Source organism: Grus americana, chromosome 3, assembly GCF_028858705.1.
Source record: "Grus americana isolate bGruAme1 chromosome 3, bGruAme1.mat, whole genome shotgun sequence".
Classification (NCBI taxonomy): Eukaryota; Metazoa; Chordata; class Aves; order Gruiformes; family Gruidae; genus Grus; species Grus americana.
Window position 1 is genome coordinate 7,338,075 of NC_072854.1, and position 12,011 is coordinate 7,350,085.

At 45.4% G+C, this 12,011-nt stretch overlaps 1 protein-coding gene across 3 annotated transcripts in view; it reads right to left on the bottom strand.

The window, feature by feature from the left end:
• PTCHD4 (patched domain containing 4) overlaps window positions 1-11,097 on the bottom strand; it is a 91,727-nt gene extending 80,630 nt beyond the window's left edge. Inside the window, exons 1-2 of one of the 3 annotated variants that reach the window (XM_054821677.1) lie at window positions 11,087-11,097; window positions 10,155-10,704 (exon numbers count right to left, since the gene is read on the bottom strand). In XM_054821677.1, coding sequence (XP_054677652.1) covers window positions 10,155-10,703 — 549 coding nt within the window. In that variant the 5' untranslated portion in view covers window position 10,704; window positions 11,087-11,097. Of the gene's footprint in view, window positions 1-10,154; window positions 10,793-11,086 lie in introns of those variants that run through there. The other 2 variants (XM_054821676.1, XM_054821675.1) reach the window with 2 other exon arrangements.
• Window positions 11,098-12,011: the final 914 nt, after the last annotated feature.

Sequence of the window (12,011 nt, forward strand, 5' to 3'; positions counted from 1 at the left end):
TCACAAAGCAGCATCTGAAATATTGTCCTTTCTGTCCACTGTATCCTCATTGAAGAGGCTATAGGAAAGACCATGTTCAAACTGGTCCTATAATTTCAGGATGCATTTGAGTTTCTTTGAGTTTCATTCTGGGCTATTCTCTCTCCTGGTCACCTTTTATTTAGCTGCTCTAAAGGAAGTGAAAAAATGTCCTATTCTGTCTTTATTTTTCTTTGTCATTTTTGCTACCTCAAAGAGTAATTGGGTTTTCCACAAAAAAAAAGTATCAGATTCATTCCTAAAGGAGCATTTTTCAGATCTGTTAAGCAGTGACAAATGATCTGCTTTAACTTTCCTTTTGAGGTGAATATTCTGATGGAAAGATCACTGAACATATGTAATTACAGTATTTGGCATTTATAGAACACATTTTTTTCCCTTCAAGGATGTCCTCCACTTTCTCCCACCTCCAAAATCTTATACTAGAGGCAAGAAGACAGTAAAAATTGTAAGAATACAAGTGTTATTCTTCTAGGAGAAAAAAGCCCCTTTTCTTTAAAATTAAATTCTTCTCAGAAATGAAAAATCATGAAATATATTATGAGAGCAGGGGAGCTCTTAAGCTTGTCAAACTTGTGAAATTTATTTTTGGGTGTATACCTAAAGCCTAATACTTGTGCTAATCTTGAAGCCTGGGGAAAGAAAGGATTGGAGAGACATTTGTAAATATTCAGAAATGTTCATGTTTCTTTGCTGGTGTCCCAAATTTCTATGCAATTTGCAATGATAAATCTGCTGTGCATCAACTGGTTAACCAATGTTTTTTACATGCAGATACAAAATCAGTTATGGACAGGAAAATTACTGTTAGTTAACAAAGAAAAACCACTGGTAGAGCATTTATTACCACACCTGCCAGCTACTCCTGAAGAGAAGTGGGTTTGTCATCTGGATCCAAAAGTCTATGTGCTGCAGTTTCTATTGGAGGATGTTTCATACTTATCTGTGAATAAAACCTCACTCAGTAGGACAGGAGTCAAGATCATGAGCAAAGTGAAGCGTGGATTTTAAGGAGAAAATTTCACATAAATATTTCCATGTTGCATCTGCTCAGCACTGAATTTGTTAATGTATTTAGTTAATGAATCAAAATCTACTCTAAGAAACCATCCTGGAAAATGGTTAGGAAAAGGGTGATTTATATTTAAGTCACAGGCCCCGTCAAACAAGAGATTTTATTTCATAGTGAAGTACCGCTAACAGCATCTTTCTTCTTAATGAACTGCAAATTGTCTTACAAACTAAACCTGCTCTGGAAACTAGAAGCAAGGATCACTTGGCCCATCAATACAGTGCCTTGGTCTCCAGTGAAAAATGGCATTAAAAGTGCAAAGCACCCTGTTGGGGGGTACAGTCATGTCCACGGGGACTGGGCCGTGACCTCAGCCACACAGGGATCTTGCCAGGCAGAGCTGGTGGGGGGACTTCATTTCTCTGTGATTTTCAAACAAGAGTGACCTCTCCTTCCCCAAAGTTTGAACATGGGAAAACATTTCCTTTAAAAGTAGCTTTTTTTTTTTTTTCCCCTCCTTTATTTTCTAATCTGCAGTGTAATGTGAGAGCAAAATATTTTGGAAAGAAATTTGAAAGAACACTTTGAAAGAACCATTTCAACACAAAACAAAGAAAAGAAACATTTTGATGGGGATACACCAAAATGAAACTATGAGAACCTGCCCTTCTCTTTTCTTCCTTCAAGACAAAATTAAGGGCGAGATAGACATTGTTTCACAAATACTTTTGATTTCAAAAGTACTGTAACTTATAACAGAAAAAGATTCAGCTGAAATTCTATGGGTCTGCCCTCCAGGCAGCACCGGTAATGTGTGATTTAGTACAGGTAAATTAGACATTTAGCACAGAGGCAGCAAAACACTCCATGGCCACTTCTGAATCGTAGCAGCCTTTACGAAGCTGTTGATACATGTGCAAAAATACACCACGTATGTGGTGAGAATAACACATCCCCATCAGACTGACAACACTTGTATAACGCTGGTGGAAACAATTATGCAAGGTGTAAGAAAAGCGAGACCCTGTCTTACAGAAGCGCAACTTTTCTGTCTTGCTTAGGTACCTAACTTGGGCACAAGTTTTAGGCGCCCACTAAACTGGTCCTATAGGTGTTGTTTATATTCCCTATATATTGTGAGATGATACATGTTAGGTGTTTGGGGCTTCCCTGTGGAGGTATTCAATGGCATCTCCCAGGTCTCCCACCACTGCACAAGGAAATTAATTGTGGTGGACTGGCCCATTAGGAGCTTGATCTTTAATCCCAAATTGCATCCCCTAGGTAGGTGGGCTGCATTGCACTTAAAGTCTCTGCAATGTGGCATTGCCTTCGAAGCCATGGGACAGGTAGGCAAGACTGCCCTTTGCCTTCTGATATGCAGACAAGCAGGCTTTAGGGCTTGTAAAACTGGTATTTTTTAAGAATTATTCTAGGAGATGCCGAAACATTTCCTGTCGTATGTATTGAGGAACCATTATACACCTGTGGTGCCAACTGACTTTTTCCATCTTAGTTATAGATCCTTATCAGACCAAAACCTTTCTGCAATATTAGCCAGGTAGTGACATGCCGGTCTCACCACCTGCGATCCCCTCAGCACCTGCACTACCAGTTTGCTAAGCAAGCGTGGACTGGGGCAGGGCAGGATTGATGCCAGAATGCAGAACCAGGGAGAAAAACTGATCTGTCTGACTCACGGCTGTGGGAGGGCTGTCCAATGTCTCACAGAGATGCTGCCGGGCACGCAGGACTGGCATCCCATCGTGCGGGAATTACCCACCAACGTATGAGCGGGGTTATGGAGAAAAAAAAGCTGCAGAAAAATCTCTTTGCCATACCAGAGTTGCCCACCAACAAATTACTCCCAGTTTGCCCTCAAACTGGTTCCACAGCAATTCTTTTTAGCTGGAAATCCTCCTCAGATCACACTTACTAGTGATCATCAAAGATCTCCAAGCACTTCACCCAAAGCTCCTGCTTCCAAATGGCTGAACCAGTGTAAAAGTGAAGCTAATTCACACCCAGTGAATCCAGGGCTAGGGCAACGGCATGTGCCACTGCACGTGCTCACCTCTGCAATGCTCAGGAGCTCTGTCACTGCTCTCTCCCTTTGTAGGATCCTTCACAGCCAAGAACTTCCTTTACTGTCTATTATCCACATAAGCATCTTGCACCTTAGTACGTAGGAAAACAGAGAACAGGACTCAAACAGTGAGCAACAGAGGTATAAAAGACTTGCTTGCCCTTTCTGCCTCCCGTTGTCTTCCCTTCTCTTTTCCACCACACGCAGCACCTGCTTTCCTACGTTGTTGAAGACTTCGTTTCATCTGTATTTAAAGCTGCTTTTCAGCTCAAGTCCCAGCCATGCACATTATGCCTCACTGTTTGCACTAGGAGTGTGCAATGGATGTGGGGTTTGCATAAATTAAAGGCTTTCTGCAGAAATGTAAGATCATGATTTTAATAACTCAAATCACTCTTCTCGGAAAACCAGTCAGCAGGTTTTTTCACCATGACTTCAGTAATAGTAACTGTGCAGAGCTCTGCACAGGGCTCTTTTATCTCTTAATGGTTGAAAAGGTTTAATACAGGTTTTGTTCTTGGATTATTATTTTCAAAATGCCTAGCACAAACTTACCTACATCATTGTTTACTGACTAAGAAAGATTTTTATGTAATATGCATAATATGTAATATGCATACATATTTTTATGTAATATGCATACCCACATATACATAAAGGACATTAAATAATTTAAGAACTTTTTTTGACATATTTATTAATCTAATTTTCTCCTTAGAAAGTTCCTCCCACTTCTACCACAGAACATATATTTAATCAGTTAATGTTGATTTAAGGATCTCCTCTCTGTTAAAGCACCTTTCTCCGGCTGGGAAGATGACAGATCTTCTTTACTAACACTCATCAATTATATTCTCTCGCCTTGCTAGCATGGTGGTATCTAAATTTGTTTTAATTCTTGTTACAGCTAGCAAGAATACCCATCTGTTGTAAATTCAGAGGAGTAGTTATTGTAGGAAGATGGAAAAGTGCTACTGGACTTTCTACCTTTGGCAAGTGGTTGACATCCATCCCAGATCCACAGTGACGAGCAGTCGTTACTAACTGAAGGGACTTGCAATTGCATCTTCATTTGCTCTCTACCCAACCAACCTTCCAACTGCTTCTCTATTATTATTCATGTCACGGCAAGGTCTCCAGAAGGCCTGGCACTACATAAAAGGCCATGTCTGCTGACAAAACTGGAGGGTGGAATCGCTGGGAAGGAAAGGCATGAAGTAGCCGAGCAAGGTCATCTGAGAGGTCAATGGAGAATATTTTCTTTGCTGCCTTTGTTGTGGCCAATGCTCTCAGCTGCTTGATGGGAAGGAATGAGCTCCACACCGAGCGAACCTGTTGTCTACAGCCCTGGTGGGTGAAGGTGGAAATTACCCCAGAGACTGATAAAGTTAAATTCATAACTGAAGAACAGCAAAAAGAGCACCCTAAACCCCATCCTTCTTTGATAGGTTTCTGCTGTCTTTCTGCTGTTTGTGTTGGGACAGTTTGTCCTGATACGGCTTAACCTGGTTTCATGTCCTTGGTGCAGTCAGGGCTCATAGTCTGGCCTCCCTTTTAGGCAAGAGGGTCGTCTTAACAGCTGTCTAGCAGAACTAAGACAGACACTGTTCCTAACGTACTAAGCAGAGGAAGGAGTGGAGAATTTTCCTAAAATGCAAGGAAATGCTTCATTTCTTGCCCACGAGGAGTGGGCAGGCTGTGTGATCAAGTCCTCAAGAGCTGACAGCTGCAGGGACATCTCCCAGTAAAGGCACAGCTAACCCGCTGCAGACACCAGCTCCACCAGCCCCTCCAGGTGAGGCGGGTGAGGAGCCCTTCCTAGTCCTGCCGGACAGTGTGGAAACACAGTTGGCACAAGAAGAGAGTCTTTTTTCTTTTTTTTTTTTTTTTCCCAAATAGGTTTTCCCAACCTGTGAGCCAGAAGAGGCTACTTGCTTTCAAACATTATCAACTTTCTTTCACGCTACTGAGCAGCTACTCCGAGCTTAGCCTGTCCAATTCTGTCTTGATCCAAGAGGTGGAGATGAAAACTATCTGCAGCCTCCAGCCTTTCTCTTCTGATCCTCTTCCTGCTCATGTTTTATTATTTTGCTTTGACTTAGCAACTTTTGCCAGCTACAGAACACATCCTGAGCCACAGGCTTGGATTGGGACAGGTGGTATCACAAATGGCTACAGAGCCACATTGCCTCTGAGGAACCATCTGGTCCTTGGAGTCAGAGTAATCTTATACTTGAACCAACTGTAGTGAAGGAATAAATAGTTTGTGGATACTATTGATATGCAGATGCCTACTCTGATGTAGGTGTGCTCTGGTTTTATTGCCTCCCTGTCCCATGGAGGTGGTCGGTGCCTCAGGGTCAGGTAAAGAGGAATTAATCTTAGAGCAGTGGGAAAGACTCCACGAATGCAAAAGGAGCAAGGCTTATTTTAGAAGTACAGCTGTCAGCATGAGAAAAATTGAGAATCTGGCCAGTAGCAAGTCTGCAATTACAGGTTTCAAGATGCTAAGTGAATGCAAGTAACTTTTCTACTTAAGCAATAAAGGATTCAGTATCCAGCTGATGTGCTTATCACAAATGTGGTAATAGAGATGTCTGTTTTATTGGCTGCTGTTTAGCTTAGTGTTCATAAATGACTGATACTTAATTAATTGAAGGCAGTATTACAAAAATCTGCTTACAAAGGCTCCTTTTAACCAGCAGTTGTCATATTCACTCTGATCTCAGAGACATAATTTCTAAGTTATTATGTTTTCTCAAACTAGCAAATAAACATGAAAAGAAACAGTAAAGGTGAAATACCTGAAAAAATGCTTTCACACTTTTTTTTTTATTCTGGATAAGGACTGTGGTCAGAAATCATTCTTATTCTTTGTAGTGATTTTTTTTCTTTTTTCCTGATAAGGACAGCACATTTTCTGGGGTTATTGGCAAATCAGGGTCATAAACCAATCTCCTTCCTCCTATCTGATAGTACACAAGAAGTAATCCCCATGTAATCAATAATTCTGTCCATACCAACAAATAAAATGTGCCTCAGACCATGCTCTGGCAAGGAGATATGCACTGTTATCCCCAGAATGGAGTAGATATACCAACCAGGAATGGACCCCTTCCCATGCTAACTCCCAAGCCGTGCCCAGACACTGTCCTGGAAGTCCTAATCGACAAAAAATGATGCCGGGATTTGTTAAAACTTGCAATTTAATGTTTTGATGTCTGAGGGTCAGTTCTTAGTGTATAGACTTGCCTAGTCTATGTGGTTAGGTCACAATCCAGACCCCAAACACAGGAACATCATTTTTTTTTTTGTCCTGGGCTGGGGAAAGCACGAGCAATCTTGCTCCAGGACGTATCTCAAAAGTCTTCATCAAGACTTCATACATTCAGCTTTGTTTTCCTGCTCCGCCACGGTCTATCTGCATGACCTTGGGCAAGTCACTCTTCTGGCTGGGCTGCAGACTGCAGCATAGCATAGCAATAACTGTGAACGGGCTAGAGAGTGTCCCCAAAGCAACGGGAGCAGGCATTTTCGTACAGCCTGGTTCACCTTGCCTTTCAGAAGACTAAACTAGCCTACAAGGACCCCTGTGTTGCCAGAGTGGATTTTAATCTCATCTCAGGCATTTGAAACCACACTGCAGTATGCACTCTGGATGTAAGTGCCATCTCTCTGCTCCTCCTCTGGTGAGTGGAGAGACCAAGACTTCCCAACTTACAGAGGGGCAGTGAAGGCAGATGTATTCAAGGCTATAAGCTCTTCCAACAATAGAGCAAGTAATGATTAAACAATTGTTACCCTTCACAGCTAGATTCCCTTAGGAAAAGCCAAACAGTTTCATTAGATTTTGCAGCCCAATAACAGCTGTTTCAAAACCAGAGCAGTTTGCTGAAACCTGCTCATACAGCTCCCACAAAGTTCCCGTGAAAGACCTGGTAAGAGCTCACCTGAGCAAATCAAACCAATCTGGGCTCCAACAGAAGACCAGAAGAGGGACAAAGTGAGAGCTGCTCACAAGACTTGAGGGAAAGAAAAAACTACAGGATGTTTTTGCAGCTTCCAGATGGAGCAGGAGAGTGGTGGGAACAGCTCAACATTGTCATTGTGGTTCCCAGATCAGAAAAGGTTGACACTTGACCCATGTCAGCTGCAGATTAAACACATCTGGGACACCTTCATGTTTTGTAAAACCACTGTATTGTTCTTAGAAGAATTTTATTCAATCTGAGGCCGTTATTAAAAGAACAAGACAGAGCAAAATCTACCAGTATTAACCAAGCAATGTGTCTTTTCAGAAAATGAGGCAACCTAGAAGATGCTAGTGGGTCCTTACGGTGCAGGAAAGTTTAGCTGAGAATGCGCCCAAGGACATGGACTGGTGAGTGTGATGAACGCTGGTACACACTGAATAAGGGAAGCCAGATTGCACTCTCTTGTTTGCATTCCCATGAGGTCTAGCCACAACTGCTCCTTCCTGTCATGACTCAAGTAAAAAGAAATAAAAAACCTCACAGCTACAGCCACAGGGGCTGTTCCCTTTGCTGAGCATCCAGGGACTGATCTACCCTAGTGGGTGCAGCAACTGAGGTATTTCTGGTTAAACACATCTAGACACCCCAAAACACACAACACAGCCCTGGGTTTCTACAGTCTTTGCTCAGAAGTGCAGAGAGAGGGAGGTCAGTAAACAGCCTGGGAGCCTGGATTAAATCAATACTTTGGCCATGGCTTGAAGGAGAGCAAGAGATGTTTGCTCACAACTTCCGAACCCTGTAGCTTGGTAGATGGGACAACAGAGATGACAGAGGTGGGGCTCACATGTGAATTAATCTATACAAAGTAATAATTTATTCCCAGCATCTGGAGCCAAAGAGACCAGAGAAGGTGAGTCTCCGAGGACATGCCATAGCTGAAGGCCAGTCCAGGTTCAGGGCTGACAGCGGTCCCACAACAGAGTTCTTACCGTATCAGAAAAATAAAAACTGTGGCAAAGTGTGTTTCTCTTTCTCGGTAACACCAGGGACTTTCCCTTTCCACAGAAATGGGTTGTAATCATTAGCTTTTCTCTAAAGTGCAGTCACAGATTTTGATGGCTTTACCTCACTTCACCAAGAAGTGGCTAGGAAGCCGCCTGCTCTGTCCAACTTTAAACCTAGGTACTTAAGGGCATTTATTCCTTCATCCGGAAGATGATACATAACAACTGCTTGGGGGATTGGAGGTACCGGGCTGGTATTCGGCAGCGCTCAAAGCCAGACATCAAGGCTTTGGGAAAACCTTTCTCTGTGTGAATTATCTACCGATCGCTTATTCCAATAAATCTCTAATCTAGACCAGGTTATTTTTTCCTTTATCTTTAAAAAGGAGGAGCTGTAGGCACTCTCCTAGTAAAAAAACACATTGCAAGTGACCCCATCCTAGTTTTACCATGCTCAGTTAAGGTTTTTCTACACAGGAAAATTAATCTGGATTGAGAGAGTACAATGATTATTTCCATGTAAAGCTGGTTTATAATTATGTTAGTCCAGATTATCAATGTTCTCCACCAAACTAGCTTAATCTTGAGTTTAAAAATAAGCAAAATGAAAAAACAGCACTTCAATTCTGCAATAGCAGGATTCTCTTCACAGCAAACTAAAAGAAAAAAATTTGTCCAAGGATATTTAATCCAGAATAAGTTGTGTTTCTGAGCACTCCTTGTACTCAGGACTTTCCAGCAACAGCAAGGACACCTTTTCATTTCCACACTCAACTCAGCCAGCCACAACTCCGCACACAGCTATTACCGTACCATCTAGAGCAATGGGACCAAATCCCAGCTGGTCCTGTTACTGAAGCAAAAAGACCAATAAAATCAATCTATGTCTCTGCTTCAGTTTTTGGAGCAGGGACTGGCTTTACTTTTTTTCTGGGTAAATGAACATTAAGAAACAAATGATAACTTCAGGATCTGGCCAGTACTTGCAAGAGCACTACTTCACTCATCCCTGAGCATCTCTTTGAAGAAAGGGGGACAGGTAACACCAAAGAGCCTCTCTGGTCTACAAGAAGGAGCATATCCTCTTCCCTGTGACCAAAGCCATGAGTAACTAGTGTGCTTGGGAGTTCGTTACACTCTGCTAAATAAATCCTGCCTCTGGTGCAATGCCTGGGGGAGCATGCAGATATACTGTAATTTGCAGAAACTTCTTTCAGCAGCCACCTGCAAACTTTGCACCTTATTTGCTCATAGCAGGTTAGTCCTGGTGAACTGGATTGCTCCAGATGAGAGGGAAAGCAGACGGGTGCTTGTGTGCTGGGGAAATATCCTTGAGATCATTTTTGCCAAATCGTTTATTCTTTTAATTGGAAAGACTGAAACTCTTTTCACCTTTTACCTTGTTTCGCCTTTGCTGGAAGCCTCTAGATGATGGGATCCGTCCCAAAACTCCAGCCCATCCATCAGCAGCAGAGTTAATTATTTTCACACCGAGAGAAAAAATTCCACCTGCCTTCCCCTTCTTTGCATGCAGGTAAAGAAAAAGAAGGCAGGACACCTGAAATCGCTTCTGGCCCAAACCTCCTGCTGCTCTTACGGCACTCACAGAGGCAGGGAGATACAGGAGCTCGCCGTGCATTTGAGGAAAGCTTTTTCTGGTCATATTAAAGATAAATTATCCCACCATGGCAGTGGGACTGGAAAAGGTGATGGTGAAACCCCAGCTCTCAACCCCCCACCGACCTCCTGTCCCTTGTCCCTGATGTATTAACCCTTCAAGGCATTGCAAGGTCTCCCGGTCCCGAGGCTGTTCTCCACTCCCCGCTTCTCCTGGTGCGTTAGCGTACAGTCCCCCCACCCTCCCTCCTCGTACAGAACAATAGCAAGGCATAGGTTTCAGCTGCTTCCCGAGGAAAGCCCAGATCACACACATACAGATATAGAGAGATAGATATGATTATATTTCTCTTTGCTGTTTAGGACAAGAAATGAAGTGCTGCCTCTTTAATTGGCAAAAGCATGCAGTAAGAGCATACCTTTAATTTAGTGTTGGGATAGCTCACTTGCACCCTGGCTGTTGTCTTATTGGAGAGGGCAGCCTGCCTCAGATCCTCTAGCACTGAAATAATATCATCCAGCACGCATTTCTTATCCTGATTTCTCAACACACACAGATGGGAAAAAGTATAATTATAGCCTTTGTAGTTCACCTTCATTTCCAGCACGGCTCGGTGGATCTGCAGGATCACATCAGCCTGATGCAAAATATTGCCTCCGGGTTTGGAGAGGAGAATCACCCTGCCATACCTCCCCGGGGTGTGCAAGTCCGAATACAGCTGGCTTTTAGATTGATCGAGGGAGAAAAGGCTGCTGGCTAAGCTCCTCTCGATCTTGGCCAGGCTGTGGCTGGGGGCTACCAGGCTCTCCAGGTCAGTGTCAGGCTGGAAGCGGTTGAGCAGGCTGAAGCCGAAGATGATGGTCAGGACTGCGGGCACAGTGAGGAAAAACACCGGATGCCTGCTCACGAATAAGCCCAGCTTGTAGAAAAACGACTGGAGCCCTCTGTGTATCACCTGCCGCAGCATCCTCCACCAGATCCAGCCTGCAGATGCTCCTGGCCGTCTTAGAAAGCACATGTGACATGTGTAGCTCCTTACCCCTTCCTGTCAGTTTCCCTTTCTCTCTCCCTCTCTCTCTACTACTCCTTTAAAAGACTGCAGCAAGTTGCAGCAAGACAGCCAAATATTGATCAATGGGGTGTGTGTGTGTGAGAGCGTGTGTGTGTGTGTCGGGGGTGGAAGGGACCGGGCAGGGGAGGGGGGGGGGGGTCCTTGCCTATTTTTTTTTTTCTCTTTCTCCTTTTTTCCCCTCTCTCCTCCCTCTACCCCCAGCCAACTACCATCCCCCTCCTCCGCCCGGGTGCCCCCCTTTCGTCAGCGAGGCTCAGGCGTTGCACCGTGAGCGCTGCCGGCTCTGCAGTGCCCGCTCCGCGCCCGCCGCCGCTCCGCGCAGCCCCGCGGCGGGCACCGCTTCTCCGGGGCGGTGCAACGAGCGCCGGGAGCGCCCCCCCCTCCCCGCTGCAAAACACCGCTGCTCGCTTTACTCCCTCCACGCCCTACACACACACACACACACACACACTCACACACACACGAAATTTGCTGGGGCGGGAGGATGATGCTGCATTTTAACGTCCCCCGACCCCACCGTGCCCCTGCCTCGCCGCCCCCCCTCCACCGCCCGGCCGCAGCCCCGGGTGCCCCCGCTCCCCGCCGGCTACCGGAGGAGGGAGAGCTTCGCCCAGAGACTTTGCGAAGCGCTTTCCCACAGCAGCAGCAGCAGCCGCCGCGCTCCACTCTCCGTCCTCCCGGTCCCACGGCTGCTGCATCCCCCCCACGCCGCACCCAGCCCTGCCCCAGCCGCGCTGTGGCTCTTAAGGGGTGTGTGTGTGTGCGCGTGTGTGTGTGAGCGACAAGACGCACCACTCCAGGCAAAGCGCCCATCCCAAATTGCCACCTCTCCCCTTTCCCCCATTCGCAGCCCGAGGTCGCCAGGCGGAGCTGCCCCGTGCTCCTACGGGGGGGTGAGTGACTCCGGGAAGGGCTCGGGGCAAGGGGAGGAAGGGGGGGTGAGCTGCTCCCCGCTGCTGCCCGCCAGCCTAACACCTCTCCCCCTCGGCCAGCACCTCTCTGAGCAAATGACCCAAGAGAGGTAGGACGGGGCTCCTGACACCCTCCAGCTGAAAAAGAGGTTTTCCAAGCAAAGACACCAGCAGACCATTACATAAGAGAAGAAAAACTCTGCAGCTCCCCGGACCAAGGGACAGCAGCAGAGAAATGAATGCATTTACAGCAGGAGAGCTGCCCACCAACTCTCCAGGCAGCAAGCTCTGC